General features: G+C 34.9%; 1 protein-coding gene across 1 annotated transcript in view; it reads right to left on the reverse strand.

Moving 5' to 3' along the window:
• RTKN2 (rhotekin 2) overlaps positions 1–27,058 on the reverse strand; it is a 74,246-nt gene that overhangs the window by 14,497 nt on the left and 32,691 nt on the right. The window contains 3 exon segments of the mRNA XM_032252581.1: positions 6,747–6,878; positions 7,809–7,915; positions 14,486–14,580. Of these exon segments, the coding sequence (XP_032108472.1) occupies positions 6,747–6,878; positions 7,809–7,915; positions 14,486–14,580 (334 nt within the window).

Here is a 27,058-nt window from a genome sequence, read left to right on the forward strand (position 1 = left end):
TGCTGCAATGAAAATATGCATGCATGTGTCTTTATAATAGAATGATTTTATATTCCTTTGGGTATATACCCAGTAATGGGATTGCTGGGTTGAATGGTATTTCTGTCTTTAGGTCTTTGAGGAATTGACACACTGTCTTTCAAAATGGCTGAAATAATTTACACTTCCACCAACGTCAAGTCTCTTCTAAAGACACCTGAAAGACCTAATCAATCAACCATAATATGTGGCCCTTATCTGGATCCTAATTCAAAAAACTGTTACAAAAATTGAGACCGGGGATTTTAAAAACTGCCTGGATTTTTGATGACATATTAACTACATACAACTATATCTACATATGACCACTTACATATAAAACCATAAATTTTCTTAAGTGTGACAGGAATATTTACAAGTAAAATGATACGGTCTTTAGGATTTGCTTCAAAATATATCTAATGTGGGAGCAATGTGTGAGAGTACAAATGGGTTCATTTATACTATTCTATGTATAAATTACCTTAAATTTTTTCCAAAGAAAACAATTAAAAAATACAAACATAAAAACCAAAGTCAGTCTATTAATGCCTCTTTGTCTATAATGCAGATATTTCACACCTTCCTTACAAACATGCTGTAAAAATAAATGAGTTCTTTGAACAGTGCTCTGTCTGAAGCCCTGTTAATCAGGAATGAAGACAAAATGTTGATGCTAAAAACAAGCCTTAGACTTTATATATATTCTAGTGACTAAAAGGATACCTTTATATATATGACAAGGAATGCCTGAAATATGTAATGCATAGTAGCTATAAGTTAAACCAACCATGAGGTATAATTAGCATCAGTTTAATAAAATTATTTTAAATTTATATTAATTAAATCAGATGTAAACTCCTATTAGGAAAATGTTTGAAAAATTATTTTGACTATATTTTAAAAATCTGAAGAGTTGATAAGATTAGATATTAAGAAAACTAACATAATTGATTAAAATCACATGTGCTTCATAATAATTTTGCTTTCTAGGGTCTATGATAAATATAAAAGTATTTTCAAAACAATTTAACCAAGGTCTACTACACTAAGTAGTGTCATTGACTTGTTTAAAACAGATTTTATTAAAATGAATGATGTATGTATATAATATTTAAAACAAGAAAAGACTTGATCTCAAAGACTCACACTCCTTTGTAACCATCCCATTCCCCACCCTATTGACAATGGATAAAGCTTTGGCTAACAAAATGCTTTCTATAATGTGTAGAATATTTAGTTAAGTACCTGTTATTGAGAATGTCTTGCTCAATAACATTCATGGTGAAGTTTTTTGAATTTGAAGCAATCGCTTTGAAGTAAATCACCCTTTCAAATTTGGATTGAAAATGGGAGGGGAATAGTTTTTAGGCTTTTCTTCCCTTAATGTGACTATTTCCACAGCTCCCTATGAAAATAAATGAACCAACTTAGCCTTACAGAAAATGCCATTTAGAAGGACAAGGATTATAGCTTGAGAACAGAGCCTGTGATCTAAATAACACAACTATTATTTATATACCTTAGCAACTGTGAAATTTATGTTTTCAAATAATTTTAAAAGTAGCATTAAGAAAAATTATTTTCTAAATCATTAGAAAAGAAGAAAGATGATCAAAAGACAAAAAACTCTGATTTGTATTTAATGTTTAACATTATCAAGTTTAAAGATCTTAGAGACCCACCATTAGAAATCTACTAAAAACTAAAAGAGAAACACTATTCTTAAACATTTTATTTGGTCTTTACCTGCTGCATCAGAAAATACCAAACTGGCATTTATCAAAGATCCTTTGTTTATTTAAGAATACACTGTTAAAGACCACCCTAGACAACATGGTGAAACTCCGTTTCTACTAAAAATACAAAAATTAGCTGGATGTGGTGGTGGCTGTCTGTGATTCCAGCTACTTGGGAGGCTGAGGCAGGAGAATAGCTTGAACCCGGGGGGCAGAGGTTGCAGTGAGCCAAGATCACGCCACTGTACTCCAGCCTGGGCAACAGAGTGAGACTCCATCTCAAAAATAAATAAATAAATTTTTAAAAAGTAAAAAAAGAATACACTAATAAGATGGGTCTGGTGGCTAATACCTGTAATCCCAACACTTTGGGAGGCTGAGGCAGGCAGATTACTTGAGCCCAGGAGTTTGAGACCAGCCTGGGTAACATGGTGAAACCCTGTCTCTACAATAAATACAAAACTTAGGCGGTTGTGGTGGCATGCACCTGCAGTCCCAGCTACTCGGGAGGATCGCTTGTGTCCAGGAGGTGGAGGCTGCAGTGAGCTGTGATGGCACCATTGCACTCCAGCCTGGGTGACAGGGCCAGATCCTGTCTCAAACAAACAAAAAACCAAAAAGAAAACACTAATAGTATTTCTCCTTTACAAATCTGCAAGGTAAGAAAAACAATCAAAACATCTACCTTAGATTTAAAAACCAAGTAAAACACTGAATAGATATAAACCTATAAATTTATCACTATATCAGACAGTGAAGGTAGAGCAGGGAGGAAGATAACACTTGTCTGCTAACCCTGGAGGAGGTAATATCAACTCCAATATATATTACCAATACCAATGCAATACCAATACATAACACCAACTTCCTATTCTGAAAATTGGCAATTAAGATATTAAGTATTTATCCTGCCTTTTCACAAGAGACTATAATTCATCCCTAGTTGATAAGAAAAACTTCTTTACAAAAAGATTGCCAAAAGGAAGGGCATGCATAGAAGAAAAGAAGTATGAGAAATTCGCCTAAAATCTCCTGTGTAATAACTGATTTAGGCAAAGACAATCACAGGTGCCTAAAACCATTATGTGAAAGACTGTTAGAAAACAAAGACCGTCACACAGTGCCAAAGTGTCTCCTCACTGACTACTTGCTAATCGTAAAGAGAAAAGATTGCTTTATGTTGGAGACAGGGCATCACCAGTAGTGACGACAACCTGACTTCATGAGCCTCCCAACCAGAGGCTCTATAAAGTACTTGTCTGTCATCAACCATAAAGTATTCTAATAAAAATGCTTTACATAAATACAATCAAGCCTCTAGATCTCATTTACAATTTAGAAGAATTATAGAGGATGCATAATCCCTGAATAAGCCTGGACTGAAGACCCGATCTAAAAGGCCATTTTGGGAAAACACGGAAATCTGAATATGGACTGAATATTAGATGACATAAGAAAAGTATTTTCTTAGCTGTGATAATGGTAGTATGATTACGTATGTATATGAAAGGTCCCTATTTTTATTAACAGGAGTTACATGTTGAAGTATTCAGGAATGAAGTATCATAATATCCAAGTCTTATGTTCAAATGGGTCATCAAAAAATATAGATTTAAGCAAAGAGATAATAAAAATATGGCAAAATGTTAACTGCTAAATCTAGGTAATACATATATGGGTCATCAGTTTAGTTTTTTTTTTCAACTTTTCTACACATTTCAATCATTCTGTAAGTTGACAAAAATTACTTTAAAAGGAAAAATAATTATGTAACAGTCATGTTTTAGGAAGTAACAAAAATATTTCTTGACTATGATAGTGCTTGATATATGTGAATAAGGACATTAGTGATATTTGTGATATTCACTATTAAGTGGGAAGTTTTCAGGTGAATGGAAAAGTTCAAAGGAAGACTGAGGTAGAAAAAAGAACTACAAAGAGAAAAGCTTCTATGGAGAAAAACACAGGAAATCAACACTGGAGAAAATGAAGACAGCAATATTGCAAAGCTGGAAAACAAAAGACTTTGTCATCAGTTTCGTCTTTGAGATTAACAATTAAATTATATTTATCTTATGTAATAATAATAAATGTATCTTTCCAACCTTAAGTCTTATTTCATGTTCTAATTTTAAAGTGCTCTTCTGTACTTTAAACAGAAGTCAGGTTCAATGGAAGAGATAATTAAGTCATCAGTCCTCAAGGTCAAATGTAGCTCACATTGTCTCCAAGTGTAAGGCTAAATCTATACAAATTACTACATTAATAATTTCCCTGTGATATGTAATGGCTAATTGGAACAACCATTGGAATTTTTAAGTCTTCTGATTTCGGTCATCTTAACAATACCACTGATTAACTACAAAATCTCATTAGTCACCTGGGTATCAGTCTTTATTACCACAAGAAAAAGTAAATCAATTAAAAAAGGTCAATTCAGTCAGGCCATATAAACATTGTCACCACTTTTCTGGAATTAGACCCTTGTCATCAGACAGAAAATAACTGACACACTGACTACAAAAACAGAGTTTTATTATAAATGTTCTCTTAAATTTAAATCCTAAGTTTCCACACATATGCCTAAGCCATCACCTATAAGTCTACTGTGGCTTCATGCTCAGAACCTCATTTTATAGCTACTTTTAAACTTTCAAAATTGATTTACAGTGTTACAAAGAGAGGAAAAAGTCTAATTTTGCCTTCCAAATTTAGTCTAGCAGTACACCTATGAGGAAAAAGCAAAAACAGTACATAAATTTTTGTCTATTTTTTCCTACCCATTAGGAAAAGGGTGAGCCATATAATTTTCCTTACTAGTTTGGGAAGTTCTATCTGATCTCTAAGTCTATTTCTTCACTTGTAAAACAAATTATACACCTGTAAAACAGGGCTGCCACACCTGCTTTGCCTACCTTGAAGGGCTGCAATAAGGTGAGTTAAATTCCTTCAAGACTCTTCAAATAAAACAAATGACTTTAAAAATATCATTTGTTTAGATTACATCTTAATTTATTTTATGACTGAATATTCTGTGGTACAACATACAAGAAAATAATTAGTAGGATTTCATGTTTACTCCTTAGCTATTTAGTAAAAACCAAATTAGACATAATCATATACAAAGAACTTTTACCACAATTATTGAAGTTGAAACTAGTGAAATAATTGCTACATATAGATTTGGAGAAATTCTAAGAAGAAAACTTTTAAAATTCTCTTGGACTTAAAAAAAAAAAAGCCAATGTAATGAAAGACATAAATAAATAAAGGCAGGAGGTAAAGGGCATAATTTAGATGAAAACAATCAAATGAAATGCTGATCAGATGCAGTACATGATCCTTGATAAGGTCCTGGATCAAACAATAAAAAAAAATTAGAAAAATATTTTTGGGAAAATTGGAGCAATTTGTTCTGTATGTTAGATAATATTTTATCAACAATAAACTTTTTGAGTGTGACAGTAATATTATGGTTATGAATAAATGTCCTTGGTTTTAGGAGAAACATGCTAACATATCCAAAAAAGAAATGTTATGTTGTTTGCAACTGATTTTAAAATGGTTCAGAAAAAAATTTTAACTAGAGAGAAAGTAAATGTGGCAAAATGTTAACAACAGCTGAGAGTCTAGATGAACGGTATACAGGTGTTCATTATTCTGTTTCAATTCTTCCATCTGAAATTTTCAAAAGACTAAAGTGTGAAAAAATGGCAGAAAGACAACACTGAATAAACCGAACAAAAAGTTGGCAAGTAATGAAAAAAAGCATGTCAATTTTTCATTAATAAAACTATGTATTTCAAAAACCTAACTTTCTAAGCCAAAATAGATTCAATATAATACTGAGATATTATGTCCTTATTCAAGAGTGACACTTAAAACAGTTAAATTAGGTGAATTTAATAATATAATAAAAGGTCTCACTAAAAGACTTCCTGTAGGTAAAACACAGTGTAATTTCTAAAAGTGGAATAGAAATAGACAAAAATGTTATTAGAAAAGATCATGAAACTAAACTTAAGTCTTATAGATTAGTAGACTGGTACCTACAGGTTTTCAGGAATACAGCTATTATATAAAAGGCCATACAACTTTACATTCTTCTTTAAAGGATAATTTCAAAGACAAGGAGAACAAATGTGATGGCTCTTGTTTTATCACACACTTCAACCACTCCAAAAACAAGCACAGTAGAACAACTAGAAATAATTAGGGGCAGTCCACAGGCAAAAACAATGACATTTTGGTCTAGAAATGCCATTTTTCTAGAGTAGGAATGCTCTAAAAAATGAGGAAAGAAAAATCCTCTAATCAACACTAGACTTAAATAATAGACAAAGTTAAATTTAAGACCATGAAGTAGAAGAAACTAAGTATGCCTTATACTGAAAAGTTTTCCTACAGGATTTTAGATGAAAAAATTGTAGCTAGATTTCAATAGTCTTCTTTGTTTCAAACCAGTATATATAACTTGACAAATTCTCTATGTGGTGTGGTACTACATTTTAAATGCAGTATAAGCACTCAACTATTCTAAATGGACTGGCAGGCTTTTCTGTTCTGACAGATTGGACAATTGCCCAACAATCCCATAAGAAATAAGAAAGTACAGTCAAGAAGGTCTTTTTATGGCTTCATTTGAATATTAACTAGAAAGAGCATCACTATAACATGAGCTAACAATTTATGTTTAACCTTAAATAAATTCATGAAAAACTTAAATATACTGTTAATGTAGAGTTACATTCTCTGCTTTAAAACCCATTTACTGGTATAGATGTCCATTACTATATTTTCTTAGGAAATATACACTATTTCTTATAACAGATAAGCTCTGTAATAGAAACAGATTAAATCATATTTATGAACTAACCTGTTTTTACCAGTGCTTCTCTTTTCTTTATAAGGCATCAACAACGTAAACGGCACAGACAAAAACAAACTTCCTAAGATGTATGTTTTTTTTCAAAATAGCATTTCCTTTACCTTGTTAATGGGTACTATCAAAGCTGGTTCCACTTTAGCTTCAATTTCCTCTGGACTGTAAAAACAATAGAGTTTACCTCCTCGCAAAACACAATACAGCCTTCTCCAACTAATCAGACCTTCTATCGTTTGCTGGGGAAAAAAAAATCAAGAGACTATCAATTTTAAATTATTAGCACCTTAACTCTAAACTCATCAAAATACTCATCAAGGTTAAATTAGTTATTTAGAATTTTTTTAATGTGATGGAATTATCCATTAATTTGCTATACAAAAGGTTAATTGCCCCAAATCCAAGAATATGTTAATATCAGAGAATAAAAGTTTGGAATTCTTAAAGGCATTAAGTGAAATGGAGGCAATGATTACCACCTAACTTTTACACACATAAAACCACAGATTAATGCTGTTTTAGAAAAGCTAGCCAATTAAAAATTAGTGCGTAGAATTCTATAGCAATTCATTAAATGACTCAGGAAAATATCTGTATGTTCAAAATATTATTTTCCCTACTGCTCTCAGAGCATCAGAAAATGTCAACTACCCTGTAAGAATGCAAATTTTCTTTCCTCCTAATGGAATCTTTTAGAAAAAGCTATTGATTCATTGAAGCTCACAATTAATTATTTACTGAATATAAATAACTATGGTTATAAATAAATCAGGAGTAGGTGGCACAGAGGCAGCTTTGGAAGCTCTGAGTCCTAAACCGTGCCAAACGCTGTCTGCCAGAAAGACCTTTATGTGAAAGGTGTTGAGCAGCCCTCATCATTTTCCATAAGGATTCCTCTGTTGCTGATGATCCTGTTGCTGCTATTAATGAAGCAGAGGAGCATGGAGAGGTAGCGCCTTAGCCATCAACATTGCTGTAGATCCCTCCCTGCCTTGCCATTCTTTTCACCTGGAACCCCCTACAGTTTATATCTGATAACATTTAGAAAACTGACTTTTAAAAAAAGACTTAAAACAATACTTCTCAATATCAGAAGGTGAAACAACTGCCAGTATACTAAGATTTAAAGTGGAGCTACAATTGTTCTAGGATATTTAAAGTCCTCTAACCTGCTGATTAAGAAATCCTGCAAATGCATCCTCAGCCATACAAGCTGGCTGGGCAACTAGTCGACAGCACATGTTGCCATATAGGGGAAGCCAAAATGAAGACTCCTCTAGTTAAAGGAGAAAGAAAAAAAAAAAAATCAAGTTACAAATATATGTTTATTTAAGGTCATTATATACATTTTTTTTTACAATTTTGTTTTGCTTAGTACAGAACATATTTTAAAATTACTTTTATGTAAAGAGTCATCCTACTCAAATACCAGTGCCGTATTTAGTGTGAAAATCAAATATGAGAACAGAAAGGACAGGATAATATTAAACTGATAGTTTATAGCATGCTATTACCTGAATTAAAAATGAACTGTTTAGTCTCTTGTTTGATCTTAATTGAATATTCAATGAAAGTTCTTCAGAGAATGTAAGTGATCTCATTTAACATAAAAACATTCTAATATGTTTATCAAATTCTACTTTTTGCTCTGATTCTCATTATAATAATTAAAAGGTGATCCTTGGAATAAAACATTATTCCACTTTGCAACACCAAGGCAGGCAGATCACTTGAGATCAGGAGTTCGAGATCAGCCTGGCCAATATAGTGAAACCTCGTCTTTACTAAAAATACAAAAATTAGCCAGGCATGGTGGTGCATGCTTATAGTCCCAGCTACTCGGGAGGCTGAAGCAGGAGAATCGCTTGAGCCCGGGAGGCGGAGGTGGCAGTTAGCTGAGACTGTGCCACTGCACTCCAGCCTGGGCGACAGAGCAAGACTCCATCTCAAAAAAACAAAAATGGAAAAAAAAACACATTATTTCAGAGAATAAGATAACTTAATCAACATTTTTGACCCTTTCTCTTCCCCTTCTCTTCCTGAACAATTCAGTCATAAGCCATTAGGTAGCGCCCCCAACATGAACATCTGTTCCAGGACCGGAGAAGAAGCTGTGGTGTGCTAGAAATGGATGGTGGAGACAGGCAGAATGAGAATGTTGAGCAGGAGGGGCTGCCTGCAGGAAGTATCAGTGCCTCAAGGGGCTGAGAGAGTGATGACACTGGGGTGCAGCCTAGATTTGAGACTCTGTCTTGAGCAAGCAGGGTAAAAGAGGTATGCCTGGGAAGAGGAGCCTGAGGTGGAACATCAGAGCCCGAGGGGATCCTCTACTCAGGAGATGGCCTGCTGTGGGAAGTCAGGGACCAATCAGAGAAAGTGGGGGCTGCTTGATGTGAAGTATCAGAACCCAGGCAGAACAGAGTATCCATATTCAGGGGCAGCCTAGCCTTGGAAGTCAGAGTCTGACAGCAGTGAAGCAGCCATCTACACATGGGGTAACTCAGCAGTATGTCAGAGCCCTAAGTTGAGTGAGAAGGGCATCCAGGGTTCCCTGGGAAAATGGCCAATTCCAGGGATGGGGAAAAGTACATGATGAACTGAATATATTGATACATAAGGAAGTGTTCAAAGAATGATGGGGATGTGTCAAAAAGACATAGAGGTCATCTCGCATGGACTCTCATTGGCCAAATTGGGGACAATTTGAACCATAAAACAATGATATTAACAGATTATGATACACTGCAAAAACATGAGTCCATACTGATATAAAGCAAGGAATACATTGAAAGTCTAGTTAAGAAATATTATACAGTTGACCTTTGAACAACATGGGTTTGAACTACATGTGTCCACTTACATATGGATTTTCTTCCACCTCTGCCACCTCTGAGGCAGCAAGACCAACTCCTCTTCTTCTTCCTTCTCAATGTGAAGATGATGAGGATGCAGACCTTTCTGATGATCTGCTTCCACTTAATAGTAAATATATTTCCTCCTTCTTATCATTTCCTAATAACATTTTTTCTTTAACTTACTTTATTATAAGAATCTTGTATATTTTATATATATAACATACATAATGTTTTACTTGACTGTTTATGTTATCAGTAAGGCTTCTGGTCAACAGTAGTCTATTAATAGTTCTATTAGTCTATTAGGAGGAGTCAAAAGTTATATGTGGATTTTTGGCTGCATAGGGGATGGCACCTCTAACCTGCATGCTGCTCAAAGGTTAACTGTGCTTACACAGTAGTTTCTTTTTTTTCTTTCCTTCCTTTTATCACCTTCCTCCCTTCCTTTCTTTCTTATTTGAGACAGTCTTACTGTGCTGCCCTGGCTGGAGTCCAGTGGCACAATCTCGGCTCACTGCAGCCTTGTCTTCCCCAGCTCAACCAATCTCCCACTTCACCCTCCAGAGTAGCTGGGATCATAGGTGTGCTCCACCACTCCCAGCTAGTTTTTGTATTTTTTGTAGGGATGGTGTTTTTCCAGATTGCCCAGGCTAGAGTACTTTCAAGGTACTCTCCTCTAACCACAAAGTATGTACTGATTACAAACGGGGAAACAAAAGAGTAACTTCATAGTACAGAAGTTTGGAAGACACCATCTCAACCAAGTGATCAAAGCGAACATCATTAATAATGGCTGAATCAATGATATGTCACTTGATAGGATAAAATGAGAATGCAGTATCACTTCTGTGATATTTCTGCCAGAGAAGTATATCCTGAATCTTATTCCAAGAAAACATAAGACAAACACAGATAGAGGGACCTTTTACAAAATAACCAGCTATACTCTTGTAAAATGCCAAGGTCATGAAAGTCAAAAAATGACTGAAGAACTAGTCCAGATCGAAGGAAAATAAAAAAGCATGACAATTAAATGAAATGTATGATTCTGCACTGTATCCCTCTGCCATAAAAAACATTATCAGGACAGTGGGCAATACCTTGAATTGAGTCTGAGGATTACATGGCGGTAATGTACTGGTATTAATTTTTTGACTTCGAGTGTGATGGTGATGTAGCTGAATGTTCTGACAGTAGGAAATATGTATTAATACATTCTGGGGTACGGACTATCATGTAAGCAACTTGCTCTCATAAATTTTTTTGAGGAAAAAAAAAAAAAATCCTGACATTCAAGCTGGGTGTGGTGGTACGTGCCTGTAGTACCAGCTACTCCAGAGGCTAAGGTGGAAGGACTGCTTGCACCCAAAAGTTTGAGGCCAGACTAAAGTTTGAGGCCAGACTAGGTAATATGCCGATACTCATCTCTAATTACAAACAACCAAATAAACTTGACATTCAACTTGCATCTTTTCTACAAGTATAACATTGTTTAAAAAAGTTCTTTCAAAAAACATTAAGATACTTTAATGAAGATAACTACCTGTGTACTATCTATCTATACGGAGAAAAACATTAAATAATTTATTCTAGGCATCAGGGTATAAACAACAATTCAACGTATGGCTGTTAGTTCACACTGGACCACATAAAAATGATTTTTAAAGTTTTTGCTGTGTCCTGATGGTAGTGCCTATAAAATGGCTAGCTACTGGCCATAATTATTATTTACCTAAAAGTTTTAATTACCCCAGATTTTTTTTGTTATTTAATATATACATGCAAGGTAGCCAACGTCTGTAGTAAAACCAAAAAGTCTTAAACTTATCTACCCAAGATTCTACTATACAATAGCACACAACAATGTTCTGAGAGTATTCAAATCTTTTTCATTAATACATTTTTAAAGCTGCTATATTTTAGCAATAAAGGGCTTAATCTGGGAAAAATAAATGCACAAGCATAATAAATGCAATTCCAAAATGCAAACACAAATAAAAGCTATTTTTCCTAAAACAGGCAGCAAATAAAAATTATTAAAAGCATACATTTCAGTAATACTTGTGAAATCAACTTTGTGATTTATAAAGTTTGAAAGCAAACTTCTTTATATAGGCAATCCCAGATTTATGAATAGCTTATGTTCTAAATATCTGTGAGTGAGCTGAAAAGTACATCATAAAGAGTAAGAAACATGAAGGATACAACGAAAAAGACTAACATAGGTTTAACAGGAATGCAAGAAGGAGAAAAGCTAGAAAACGGCAGAGGCAGTTTGAAACACATATGTGAGATTTTGTCTAAACTGATGAAACATATCTATCCACAATGTAAAGAAGCTCAAGAAACCCCAAGCAGCATAAACTCTACACCTAATTATACCACAGTAAAATTTTAGAAAACCAAAGGCAAAAAAGAAATAAAAAGATTACACTTACAAAGGTAACACACTGACAAATGATTTACAACATTTATAATAAAATAGAAGCCAAAAATATTGGAATTATATCTTCAATATTCAACAAAACAGTGAAACTGCAGAATTAAGAAATATCTTCAATTATGAGGCAAAATAAAGCCATCTTCAGATAAACAAAAAGAACCAAGAAGTTTGATATCAGTAGAACACACTAAAATAAATTCTAAGGCACATACTTCAAGCAGAAGGAAAATTATCCCAGACGCAAGGCAAAAGATACAAGTAGTGCATAGAAACATGCAGGTAAACCTAAATAAGTATTAAATCTATAAAACGTCTTCCTAAAAAAAAAAAAAAAGAATTACAATATATAAAAATAGCACATAGGTTAGGGGAAAGAGTTTAGCTGTTCCAAAGTCCTTGTATTATCTGAGAAAAGCACAAAACTATTTTTTAAGTTTAGATTTTAATAAATATGATTAATGAAATTTTTAGAGATTAAGTTCTAAAAAATGATAAAAAGGAGGTATAACTTTAATTCAAACAAGGAAAAATTGCCTTAAAAATGCAAGAAAAAAAAAACCATGGAATAGGTGAGACAATTAAAAAACACAGGTTATCATAGTAGATTTAAAGCTAAATATACAGCTATTTGATATTCAACACAGAAGGACTAAAAACTTCAGGAAGAAAAGATTGTCAAATTAGAGAAATGTTAAAATCCAATATAATGCTGAAGAGGCATGTCTGTAACACAATACAGTTTGATGTAAAAGAAGAAAATACACAATTTAAACACATATGCATTAAAGAACAAAGGCTCAAATTATATACAGCAAAAATTGACATAACTATGGGTAGAAAAATCCACAATCGCAGGAGATTTTATCACACTTCTTGCAGTAATATAGACTACAGTCATTACTCCTAACAAATAATTAGCAAATATGGAACACATAAGTGAATAAAACTGACAAATCTATTATGAGAATGAGAATTTAAAAACAGAGATGGTACAGAAAGTAAGTACCAGTAATGGAAAAGAGGGAACAATGTTTCAGAGGCTGCAGAAATTCAATAGATACAGGACACTATAGAGAATTCAATGCCTATAAATCTCAAAGTTTAGATCGAATGGATATCTATAAAAATATAACTTATTGAAACTGACCCAAGAAACAGAAAAGCTGAAGAACCCTGTAACTACTCAAAATGATTAAATCAGTGTGAGAGATAAATACATATTATCACAAAATGAGATAATATAAGTAATGAAAAGCGTACATACGGAATGATTAACAAAAAGCAAATTACTAAGACAAGATGATTCCATATCAAAGTTCAAATCATGCAAAATTATATTATTTAGGGAAGCACACAAATGTGGTATTAAGAAAACCATAAAGAAAAGCAAGGAAGTATATACCACAAAGATGGAGATATATGACTAGGGTAACCAAGGGAAAGTAGTGGTAGTAATGTTCTATTTTTTGACGTGTTCTATTTCTTGAGACAGGGTCTTGCTCTGTACCCCAGGCTGGAGAACAGTGACACAATCATACCTCACTGCAGACTTCTGGGCTCAGGCAATCCTCCTACCTCAGTGTCCTGAGTAGCTGGAACTACCTGCACGCACCACCATGGCCAACCAATTTTTTTGTTGTTGTTGTTAGAGATAATGTCTCACTATGTTGCCCAGGCAAGTCTCAAACTCCTGGGTTCAAGTGATCCTCCCACCTCATCTTCCCAAAGAACTGGGATTACAGGAATGAGCCACCACACCTAGCCTCAAAATTACCTTTTTTAAATTATATATTTACATTTCATGAACTTTTGCCTATTTTTAACGTAACTTCTTATTGTGAAACAAAAAATATTGGTATAACATTATCAATTTTATCAGTACAGAGCCACGGTCTTTACAATAGTAAGTATAATTAGGACATTTACCACTTACTAATTTTGCTTGGAGAAAATGAACAAAAGTAAACAACCCAAATCATACTTCCAAACTGCCTTACCAACACTGCTCCATATTTTTTATCATGAGTAAAATCACCTGGGAGAGTAGCAAGTGCTCATGCTAAGTTTTACAAATCTTCCTAATGACCTAACCCCCTTCTTCACTTTCCTGTATATTTATTTTGGATAAACTAAAACTACCACTACACTCCAAACAGAAAAGGGTTAAGATAATTTAACCCTTTCTCTTTCTTACATTCTCTGCTTCCTACTAACAGAAAAGCTGGGTTCCTTGATTTTAAATTTAAAAGTAAGTCATGTCTTTAATTTCCAGCTAGAAGAGTAGTGAAGTCATAACTTCCAAGTCAAAAACAAGGATTCAGTATACCTGAGACCTTTCTTTTCCCACTAAATCTTGCAAACAAATCTCAGTGTAGAGAAAGGAAAATAAACTTTTCTCCTTTGGGGAAGAGGGACAGATATATTTGAAAGAACCAACAGAATCACTTGTGTCTCCACTATTTAAGCTGATAACCACTTGAGGGGAACATACTATAATTAGAAATACAGGCAGAATGTATGTAATAAGTAAAATATATATTGTACTTACCATTTCCATTAATAGACAGATTATGGGTCTTGAAACTATCCTCAGCACTTTCCAAGGTTAGGGTAGTGTGAGCTAGCAAATTATACTTTACACCACTAATAGTGAGAAAGAAGACACGTTTTAAGTATTTTTGTATGTTTGCTACTACTATACAAAATATTTATATGTTCAACAACAAATAATAAAACACTTGATTTAAAGATAAGCAAAGGACTTAAACAGAAATTTCTCCAAAGCAGATATACAGTCAACAAAAGAATAAAAAGATGCTCAGTATCTTTAGTCATTAGGGAAACACAAATCAGAACCACAATGAGATATCATTTCATACTCACTAAGATAGCTATTAGTAAAACAAACAAAGAAAACCAGTAACAAGTGTTAGCTGGTATGTGGAGAAACTAGAACCTTTGTGCATGGCTACTGGGAATGTAAAATGACACAGCCTACATGGAAAACATTTTGGTGGTTCTTCAAAAAATTAAAAATAAAATTACTGATCCTGCAATTCTACTCTGATATATACCCAAAAGAAGTGAGAGCAGAGACTCAGATATTTGTACACCTATGTTCACAGCAGCATTATTCACAATAGCATAAAGGTAGAAGAAATCCAAGTGTCTATCCAAGGAATCAACAAAATGTGGGGTATGTGTTTGTGTGTGTGTGTGTACATACACACACATATATAAAATGCAATATAATTCGGTCTTTAAAAAGAAGAAAATTCTGACATACAACATGGATGAATCTTGAAGACATTATGCTAAGTGAAATAACCAGTCACAAATGGACAAACACTATATGATTTCACTTATAAGAGGTACCTAGAGTAGTGAAATTCATAGAGATGGAATGTAGAATGGTGGCTGCTAGGAGGATAGAGTGAGGAATTAGTGTTCAATGGATACAAAATTTCAGCTTAAGAAGATGAAAAACTTCTGGAGATGGAGGGTAGTGATGGTTGTACAATGTGAATGTACTTAATGCCTCTGTATACTCAAGAATGCTCTACTACAAAAAAAATTAGATATGATAGATGACATTTTTTGACAATAGAAGTTTTAATTTAGCAAGTTTATCTCTGATATTTTGTCAATAAAATCTGCAAATTATTTGTTTTAATTCACACAAATATTTCTCTGAAGGGTCCCCGCTCATTTAATAAATATTTATTGAATACTTAAAATGTGCCAAGTCCAATGCTGGGTGATGGGCATTCAATGGCAAACAAGATCCAGCATTACATTCTGATGCAGGCAGAATGAAAAAAGAGTAGGCCAAGGAATAAATCAAATACCTGCATTTTCAAGTTGGAATGTAACTTTTTCTATGAAAGAGACAAAAAAGAAAACTGAGGACCTGTGTTAGATAGGTGAATTGGGGAAGGCTTTTCTGGGGAGGTAACAGTTATCTAGTCATAAAAGAATCTAGCCAAGCAAAGAATGCAGGAAAACATTCCAAGCACAGTGACCATGTGCAAAGGGAGGGCTGAAGGAAAACCAGTGTGGCCGGTGCACAGCAAGCAGGAAGGCTGGAAATACAGGCAGTGATGAGCTCACCTGGGGGCTCTGTGAGCCTTGGAAGAGGGGTGGATTTAATTCTAAGTGTAAAGCAAAGTTGATAAAAAGTGGAATGATAGGGTCTGATTTATATTAATTTCCCAGGGGCAAAGGCTCTCTTCTTGGCCAAACTCTAGCCAGGTTCCTCTGAGTCCTTTTCTCAACTACGCCTCAACCTTGGCCTCTAAAGACCTGAACAAACACTAGCATTGTTTCTAGCAGCTCAAAGTTGCATCCCTAAGACGTCTTCTTAAAGTGCCTGCCTGAGAAAACTCAAGGCTGACAAAAGAATTTGTTCCAGCCAAGACCTGAAAACAGGGCCTTTGTCTTTCAGTCTCTGTGGTAAGGTAGAAGACTAATTTTGGTAAGTACCAGCTAGCATACCCAGGTGGGTTTTACATGGACCAATCCCCGCTTCCCACTATCTGGTACTTTTCACTTAGCTAACTCGGAGCCTGACTCAACTTCTCCCAACTTCCTCATTCTCCCTTTAAAAGGCCCAGTCGCCTCTACACAAATCAAAGTTGAGTGCAATTCATGTGCAACTCGTCTCATTGCAATAGCACATTAACTATCGTGCAGCTTTGCTTATTTTTCACAGAATGGATCTCCTTCTTCTGGTTATCTACATCAGAGATTTGAGGGTTTTATCTATAGCGTGAGAACATGGAGGACTTCATTATACTCATTCCATTTTTTTCTTTTCATTATAGTTCCCTTTGTGGTACTTCCCAAATACCTAGAATTTCTTCTGATGAATTTCATATCCTGGCACTGCTGTGGTGATAAAAAGTAAATTTATGTTCAGTAACAACTGTATTTCCTATGTTAGTAATCCTCATTTTTTTCATGATTTTTTTTTCCAAAATCAGTAAAATCTCGAAACATCGAGTATATTGAGAGAGAGAGAGAGAGAGAGAGAGAAAGAAAGAGAACGCACGAGCAAGCCAAAGAGAGATAAGAAAACAGTGATGTCAGCTGGGCACGGTGACTCATGCCTGTAATCCCAGCTACTGGGGAGGCTGAGGCAGGAGAACTGCTGGAGTCCTGGAGATAAAGGCTGCAGTGAGCCAGCGTGAGACTCTGTCTCAAAAAAAAAAAAGACAGTGATGTCTGATAGGAATTTATATTAATTGTTCTAGGTGTTGTTTCATAAACATCCTTTGTTTCTTACTAAATCTTTAATAAAATCTCTGTATTATAAAGAAAAATATGCACACATTTAGTAAACATGCAATGTATGCAGCACTTCAGTAAATAACAGCATACTCCATAGACTACTACTCCCTTGGAGAATGCCTGTTGGCTTTTACTATATAGTCATTAAAGACCAAAGATAACTCTCTATACCCAATGTTTTTGGTCAATGTTTATATAGGAAAATTTACATTTCTGTCTCCAAATTTCAACATAACATTTTAACAAAACAATGCATGAGTAAACATTCGAGTTACATTCTGAATTGCTATGTCAAACTCACATTTAGACTTTTCAAAAGTTTACAATGTATCAACAAATCTTTACTGCTGCCAGAACTAAGAGAGGCACAAGTGGCCATTCTCTGCTATTATTCACTTATTCTGAACAAGCTTCTCTAGTGTCTTTCATAATTAGCTCTTATTTTTGCCTGTTGTTCACACAATTAATCCTAAAAAAGTTGAAGAACTAAATAAAACTGTGAAGAAAGAATCAAAGTAGGCTGGGCACGGTGGCTCACACATATAATCCCAGAACTTTGGGAGGCTGAGGTAGGTGGATCACTTGAGGTGGGAAGTTCGTGATCAGCCTGGCCACCATGGCGAAACCCCATCCCTACTAAAAATGCAAAAATTTGCTGGATATGGTGGCATACGCCTGTAATCCCAGCTACTTGGGAGGCTAAGGCAGGAGAATCACTTGAACCCAGGAGGGGAGGCTGCAATGAGCCAAGATCCTGCCACTGTACTCCAGCCTGAGCGACAGAACAAGACTGTCTCAAAAAAAATTTTTTTTTAAATCAAAGTAATTGAGAACAGCAACTACAAAGGAAGAGTAAATATGACTACACACAAACTGCATACTAACATTCGTATTAGTTGCTTGGTTATCAGGGTTCAATATGTTAAGCATTATCCCAACATAATAATTTGTCCCTGATAAATTAGTCTTCTGAAACTGTATTTTAGAAAAGTATATGGGTGTTTTAAATTGGTAACATATTATAATATTTTCCACTTAAAATAATAGGAAGTAGACTCCCTGTGAGCATTTTAGGGCAGAATATGTTATTCTCAAGAAAAGATTATTGACAATAAGTGGGGGTGCCTACATTTGCCAGGTACTGTTCCAGGTTTTAAAGCTACAACAATTAACGAAATGGGGGAGGAGAATGTATAAATACATAAACATACATTTATATATTTATCTATTTTTCCTCTTTTATACAGGAAGAAAAGTACATAGAAAAATGTATAATTATATCAGGCCCATGAAGCTAAGTAAAGCATGGTGAAGGATTAAGGTGAGGAGAGAGTGCTATTTCAGATGGCCAAAGGAGAAGGCCTATCTCCAAAATAACACTTGAGTGAAGACCTGAAAGGAAGAAGTGAGCCACAAGAACAGAAGGAAGAGTATTTCAGGCAGAGGACAATACATATAAAGGCTAAGGTGAGTACATGCTAGGTGTGTTTGACAAATAAGGAGGCCAGTGTGACTGGAGTACAGTGAGGGTGGGAGAGTGATTTGAGATGTCCAAAATAAGTAGGGGGCAGTCTATACCAATCCTGGTAGGGCACAGTAAGGCATGGTAAGGACACGGGATTCTGAGTGAGATGTGCAGCAAATGGTAGGTTCTGAGTAGTCATGTGCTATGATCCCTCTGGCTGCTGTGTGGAGAACAGACAACAGAGGCCAAGAGTGAAAATGGAGACAGCAACTAAAAGGCTACTGCAACTGACCAGGCAAGAGCTGTTGCAGGCCTAGAATACAGTGGTGGTGGTGGGATGGTGAGAAGCGGTTCCAATTCCTGATATATTCTCTAAGTTGTCAGTGCAAAGGCAGGATGTGAAAGCAAAGGAAGAATTAAAGACATCTCCAAGGCTTCTGGTCCAAGCAAGTAGAAAAATTGAATTGTTATATTAACTGAAATGAGGCTGGCTGTGAGAGAAACAGATACAGGAGGTAAGAATTCAGTTTGAGGCAAGTTAAGTTTGAGACTGTTTTTGATATCTAGATGCATCCAGGCAACTGGATATATAAGTCTGGAGTTAAAAGAAGAGATGTAAACTTGGGAGTTATCAGTGTATACATGAAATTTAGTGAAAGTTAGGTGAAGTCCAAGGACCAAATACTGGGACACAAGCACTCCATTAAGTGAAGAGAAAAGAACTAACGAGAAAGGCAACAAACAAATGGTCACTGAGGTGGAAGAAAAATCAAGAAAGTAGTATTCTAGATGGCTTATAAAAATAGTATTTCAAGGAGGGTGATCAATTGTGTTAGTGGCAAAAGGTCCAGGAAGAGGAACACCAATAACTGACAATCAAATGTGGCAACATTAGATCACTGTTGACCTTGACGAGAGTTGTTTCTGTAGGATGGGATGAAGGTAACATGAGGTAAGCCAACTGAAATGGTCTAATAGAGAATGACAGAAGAGGAAGTGGAGATAGGAATATAAAAAATTATTTTCCATGAAGGATAGCTATGAAATCAAAGGTATTTCAACATGTTTATAAATATACAGAAATGTACAAAAGTTAGTGATGTAGGATAGGAAGGGAGGAAACGTGCAGGAGCCTACTGTGAGTAACTGAGAAGATGGAATCTAGTGCACAAGTAGACAGGCCTTAGATGAGGTGAAAGCAGTTCACAAGAAAGGAAACTGCAAACACAGAGGCAGATGTGAGTAGGCTGGCAGATTTTGTGGATGGGGGATATTCAAGTTCTCTTCCAATTACTTCAGTAATATCAATGACATATGAAACAAAGTCATCAGCTATAAATGAAGAGCAGAGAGAGGATATTGGTGGTTAGAGAGGAGAACATGTGAAATACTTACCTTGAAGAGAGGTAAAGTAGAAGACTATAGAAACAGAATTGCTTACTCATACTGAGAACGCATTTAAGGTTAGGGATTATGTATCTCAAGTGAGACCAGGAAGTATAACTGTGTTTTTCTCTAGCTTTCTCATCTATTCCTCATGAGTATGAGTGCAAAGGAGCTAAAAGTAGGAATTAACCAAGGTTAGAGTTTTTCCAAGGAAAGTATGACAAAAGAAGAGAGATGCTAGGAAAACATAAAACAGTAAATTATGTATTTTAAGCTAAGTTGGCATCAGAGCTCTGAAGGGAAGAACCTGGAAATGTGGGAGATGGTGGAGAGTGGGAAACCTACTACGAAGATTACAGAGCACATGCAATTAATAGTAATGACAAGATCTAGGATATAATCATGGGGTGGATGGCTGAAATGGGTAAAACTACAAGATTATTGGTGCAAGGTCATGAAACTGAAAGGTCAAGGTATTATTAACACGTGTATGTTAAGTCTATCAAGAAAAATATCTGAAATGGTAGATACAGAAAAAAAGAGAATGAAGACACTTTTGGGTTTTATTTTTAGGAGTGGCATTGTAATTTATTCTCATTGACCACTAAAAACATTTGAGTAGTCTCCACTTTAGGAAGAGTCATTTCAAAATACAGTAGGATGTTAAACACTGCCAATAGTATGCACAGGAAGAAACTATGTTATTCACTGCATCTGCACTGGGCACACTGGAGAGATGACATGTTTAGAAGACAATCTGTGTGGCAGAATAGGCCAAAATTATGTGATAACCAAACCATATGTTTAAATTTCTTTCTTGGGCTTTAAGAAATGATTAAGACATCTTCTAACTACTTTAAGGTTAATATGTTTACCTTATTTACTTTATCTTATTTAAATAAGATATTTACCTCTATTTCAGATGAGTGACACATAACAATATGAAAAAAATTGATAGCGTCCTCTAAAAACAGTTAAACTATGATATAGCTAACTAACAGATAATGTGGCCATCAAAATAATTATGTAGACTCTATAATAAATTCTGAAGAAAGATGAATGTGCAAGTATAATTATTATCTAAATATCCCCCAAAAGCTAAATATTTAAAAACCTGAAAGTAAAATATCAGCTCAAAATGATAAAAAGTATTTGGTAAACTATGAGTAATTTTTTCCTTCTAAGTTCTGTTTCCAAGTTTCTATTATTTTTCTTTTTCTTTCTTTTCTTTTCTTTATTTTTTTGAGACAGAGTCTCACTCTTGATGCCTAGGTGGAATGCAGTGGTGCGATCTCAGCTCACCGCAACCTCTGCCTCCTGGGTTCCAGGGATTCTCCTATCTCAGCCTCCTGAGTAGCTGGGATTACAGGCGCTTGTCACCATGCCCAACTAACTTTTTGTATTTTTTTTTTTTTTTTTTTTTTTTTTAAGTAGAGACGGAGTTTCACCACGTTGGCCAAGCTGGTCTTGAACTCCTGCCTTCAGGTCTTCCACCCACCTCGGCTTCCCAAAGTGCTGGGATTACAGGCATGAGTGACTACACTGGGCCTATTATTTTTCTAACAAAATGATTAATGTGGTTAAATGGTAACAGGATGAAAACCACCCCTGGAAATCAACGCATGAAAAGCATTGTCATACTTCATCTCTATGTGCAGTTTAAGGCACTTTGACAAGCAGTATCTTTTTTAAGGTTCAAAACAACTACTTGAAGTAGGCAGGGCAGATATTTTGTTCCACATTTTCAGATGAAGAAACTGATGTTCAGAGAATGTAACTGACTTGTCTGTAGCTAGCAAGAGGTATACTGGAAAGAGAGCCCCACTGTATCATATTAGCTTTATAACTCATTAAGAAATGGTTTAAAATACTTTTTCTTTTAAAACAAATAGTGACTACATTTTACTAAACTGCAAGAATTTTGAGTGCAGGGACCATGACCTATTAACTTTTGAATGGATCACATGACATAACTGCTGAAAAATCATTCCTACAATGATTTAATTATATACAATAGTTAAGTAACCCCTTAGTTATATTTACAAACTACATTATCTGTCACATCACCAAATCTTTAACAGTCTTGTTCCTCAAAACATAAATAATCCACTTATTCTGAACAAGTGTTAGGACACATGTTTTATAACTTCGATCATATTTAAAATGTAGTATTATTGCTTACTTTTAAGAAACAATACTTTTGTCAAGTAAATAATCACTCTGAATTTTACCAGTTTTCACAAAATGATCATTTAAAATGATGTATATTTATACAATAAAGAATAATGTACTAAATAGTTATCAAGGAGCACAAAATAGTTAATTCAGCTAGTAGAGGCACTGGGAAAATCTAGCTAAAGGAATTTTACTCAGCTAAATTCCACAATAAAATGAATCTTATCAGGGAGCATACTAAAAATTACCAAAAATGTTCACTGTCTTCTTTCAGATCAAACAATACTTTATGAAGATATTTCAAGTTGCTTCATTTTTAAACCATGACTAACTACAATGCCAATGCTTCCAAAACCAACAGTGACCTCACTTTTAAAACATTCTTGTCAGGACAACATTTTCTTTCTAAAACATTACACTCATTCCTTTTAGCCAACCCTAATATTGAGTTCCCAAAAGTTTAATCAGCTACATTTTTTTTTCTATCAAATAGGCCAATTGTTATAACATTTTTTTGAGGAGGGGGAATGTTATGAAAAAAAATAAATGGCTACTTTAAATGGTAGTCTAAAAACTGCACTCTTGTTAGGAAGAACAGCTGTATTTGGTCATATGTCATATTACTAGGAAAAATTATATCATTTTTACGTGTCCATTTTGGTTAAAAACTAAAAGCTGTATTAGAAATCTTTGCATTGACCTAGATCACTTAAATACACAAAATTGATCCCGTTATGCATTCTGATTTTTAAATTCCTACCATGGTGCTGTAGCGGTCAGTTAAGGAGGTATCAGGTAAGAGTAGTCCTGGGCTATAAGTTAACCTAGTAGACTCTGGGTTCACACTACAGTGTCAGCAGAATACTGGTATTAGAAGAATATGATTTGTGAAATGTTGTAAAAGGTTTTATCTTTTGACCAATTTTAATGGTATAAAATAAGCAAATGCCATGCAAGTTTCAAGGGGGCAATGTTCATAAGTAAAAGTAGTGTTTGGATTCAGGAATAAACCAAATAGAATGAAAAATTCTCAACAGGAAAATAGACACTCTAAGATAAATAGGCCTGTCTGTTAAAAAGAACTTAATGCACAATAACATTATTCTCAAAAATTCCTCTAGGCTTCAGAAAGAAATATAGATTAAATATTCCTTCTTCCCTCCCCCCTCCCTCCCTTCCTTCCAAAAAGAAATATAGATTAAATCTTCCTCCCTCCCTCCCTCTCACCTTTCCTTTCTTCTCTCCCTCCCTCCCTCCCTTCCTCCCGTCCTTCCTTCCTTCCTCCTTTCTTCCCTCCCTCCCTCCCTGCCTCTTATACCCTGGCTGGAGTGCAGTGCCATGATCACAGCTCACTGTAGCCTCAACCTCCTAGGCTCAGGTGATCCTCCTACGTCGGCCTCCTGGGTAGCTGGGACTACATCTGGGCTAATTTTTGTATTTTTAGTAGAGAAGGGTTTCACCACAGTGCCCAGGCTAGTCATGAACTCCTGGGCTCAAGCAACTTGCCTGCCTCGGCCTTCCAAAATGTTGGGATTACAGGTATGAGTCACTGCGCCTGGCCTTAAATATAGGTTCTAACATCATTTAGATGATCTCCTATAAAATTATAAAAAATGTGGTTGCATTTTATAATCCTATGTCAAGTTTCTAAACGGCGAAGTTTTAGCATGAGTTTAAAAAAAAGACCTAGAAAAGACTGGTCTGGGAACAGTAAAAATAGTAACAATAATGGTAACAGAGCCTACTACAAAATGCTTCCTTTATAAACCACATCCATGAATTATCTTACTGAATCTCATAATTATCCTTTGGAGTTTAGATATTATTATTTCCATTTTACAAAAGGAAAAATAAAAACTCAGAAAGTAAATTAATCTCTCTTGGGTCATACAAGTAATAAATGAGGGAAATTAAAAATTAAGCAATCATGGCCAAACAATGAGGTTTTAAACTAAGACGTACATTTACTGTTTTTACATGCTGTAAAGGTGCATGAAACCCCATAAATATCTGAGAAGCTTTCTAAAAAGAAATGGTTGTATATAAACACCTTTGCCTTTCATATGAGCAAAGTGGGGGAAAAATGTAACTTTTCTATCATATAGTGTAGTTGGAAAGAGACACTACTTACTGGTCCTGCCATTTTTAAAATAGGAGTTATGCTACTTAAAAAATTTAAAAACTATTGAACTAGGTAATTATCTCTAAGGTCTCTTTCTGCTCTAAAACCTGGAAATAGAATTGTTTATCTAATCATCAGAAAGAATTAATTCCACCACCTTATGATTGAATTAAAGTAACTTCCAGCAAATCCTTGATAGAATATTAATGCAGATAAGTTTTAAAGATGGTCTTAGATCCAAGAAAAGAAAATTAAAGATCTCTTGCCTCCTTTTAAATGACATTTATATTGGAAAGACATCTTCTATGACTGTGTCAGAATGTGGACTGGGACTGATTCATGGGTCATGAAATCAACTTAATAATTTACAAATAGCATTAAAAAAAAAAAACTGAAAGCAAAAGAATAAGAAAATGCCTGATAATTATATTGTAAATAGTAAGGGTTAAGAATTACTTCCTAAAATCTATCTGCTTACATAACCGTGCACTCAGTCATGATGTAAAATGTATTCTTTAGCATAAGCATCAAAATAGATTGAAAGACACTATGCGAGCGTGCCAAAGTATATTTTGCATGTAATATATCTCACGTGAAAAGAGCAATTTAATTAAATTTTGATTACTAGCATTTCTAGGATATATACCTAAAATATTTTGCTTTTTATAATTACAGTCAAATTACTGACATGCTGAAGAGCCAACTCTACCAGACACACAAAGAAATTCTAGGAATGCAGCTTGATCAACAGTGTTCCAAAGAAACATAAACATAAAACTATTTGTGAAGAAACAAATACAATGTTTAAAGAAAGTATCTGAAGGAAACCAGGACTCCTTGGAGAAATGGTGATTCCAAGTCTTGGCAGAAAAATACAAGGTGAAAGAGGAACGTCTTACTGTGTCAGAAAGCAAAAAAGCTATTAAAGATTAGGTTGTGTCAAAAGGATGCAGAAGTCAGCTTAACAGTTTCTGACTGATCAAAGATGAACAACTTGGGCATCAAAGAGAATAGCAGATTGAAACACAAATATTATACAAATTCAAGGCTGGGCATGGTGGCTCACACCTGTAATCCCAGCACTTTGGGAAGCTGAGGCAAGCAGATTGCTTGAGCCCATGAGGTTGAGATCAGCCTGGGCAACAGGGTGAAACCCTATCTCTACAAGAAAAATACAAAAATTAGCCACCATGCATGGATGGTGGCATGTGCCTGTAGTCCCAGCTGCTCAGGAGGCTAAGGCTGCAGTGAGATGAGAGTGCCACTGCACTCCAGTCAGAATGACAGAGCCAGACCTGTCTTTAAAAAAAAAAAAATTCAAGAGTTCAAATAAAGTGCTGATCACCTCCATGATTACTAGGGTTTCAACTTAATATTCTAAAATCTAGTAAATAGAAGAATCAAGTTATTTTTTTCTTCCTTTTCTGCCACCAATTTTATTGTAGTTGTATCCAGAGAATTCACAGAACACATTCTTTGCAAGAATTCCAGTTTAGAAGAAAAATGCAGGACAGATCTAAAGTCACCAAATTATAATCCATAATGATATAATAAATGATTAGCCTTGACTGTTAGAAACCATTAGATAAAAGACTGAGAAGGAACTTTATACTGGATGGGTTAGGCTGGCAACACCTGAGCCCATTGATCTATTTTAACATTACTGAAAGTGGGACAAAGCCTCCTACTAGAAGCCAGTCGGAAGTATATCTAAAAACATGAATATTATTCCCCTAAAAGAGAGTTGAATCTAATCAGTCCTCTAGATCTAACTATGAGGTTACAAAAAAATACAAGGGCCAGAAAAAGATGTAAAAAAAGACCACAAAGATGTAATCAGCTAAATTCAAAATATGGAAAATTCTACAAGACCTAGTCTCTTCAATAAATAATGACAAGAAAAAAAGAGGACAGGAAATTGTAGTAGATTAAAAGAAACTTAAAAGACTTACTTCAATGTTATATTTTAGACCGTCTTTGGATTTCGATTTGAACAAATCAAGAGGATATTTTCAGAATTGGGCAATATGAATATAGACTGGATATTAAGGACTTTTTTTTTTATTTAGTTAAGTATAATAATGATAATGTGGTTTTGTTCAAGAGACAAAATATTTTCTATAAGAATAAAGCATGACATACACACAGAAATTTAATTAGTAGATTAATATGTAAAGAAATACTTTGACATACACATAGTTCCTTTCCAATAACATTTCTTTTTTTTTTTTTTTTTTTTGTTGCAAGCAGAGCATCCCTACTCTGAAAATCTGAAATGCTCCAAAATCTGAAATTTTTGAATGGCTATATGACACTACAAGTGGAAAATTCTACACCTGACTTCATGTGATGGTTGAAGTCAAAACTCTGTTTTATCCACATTATTTAAAATATCATAGAAAATTATCTTCGGACTATATGTATAAGGTATATATATAAAATTAATTTAGAGGCCGGGCGCGGTGGCTCAAGCCTGTAATCCCAGCACTTTGGGAGGCCGAGGCGGGTGGATCACGAGGTCAAGAGATCGAGACCATCCTGGTCAACATAGTGAAACCCCGCCTCTACTAAAAAATACAAAAAATTAGCTGGGCATGGTGGTACGTGCCTGTAATCCCAGCTACTCAGGAGGCTGAGGCAGGAGAATTGCCTGAACCCAGGAGGCGGAGGTTGCGGTGAGCCCT

This window comes from Sapajus apella, unplaced genomic scaffold, assembly GCF_009761245.1.
Source record: "Sapajus apella isolate SASKATOON/1434 unplaced genomic scaffold, GSC_monkey_1.0 scaffold78, whole genome shotgun sequence".
In the NCBI taxonomy this organism is placed as follows: domain Eukaryota; kingdom Metazoa; phylum Chordata; class Mammalia; order Primates; family Cebidae; genus Sapajus; species Sapajus apella.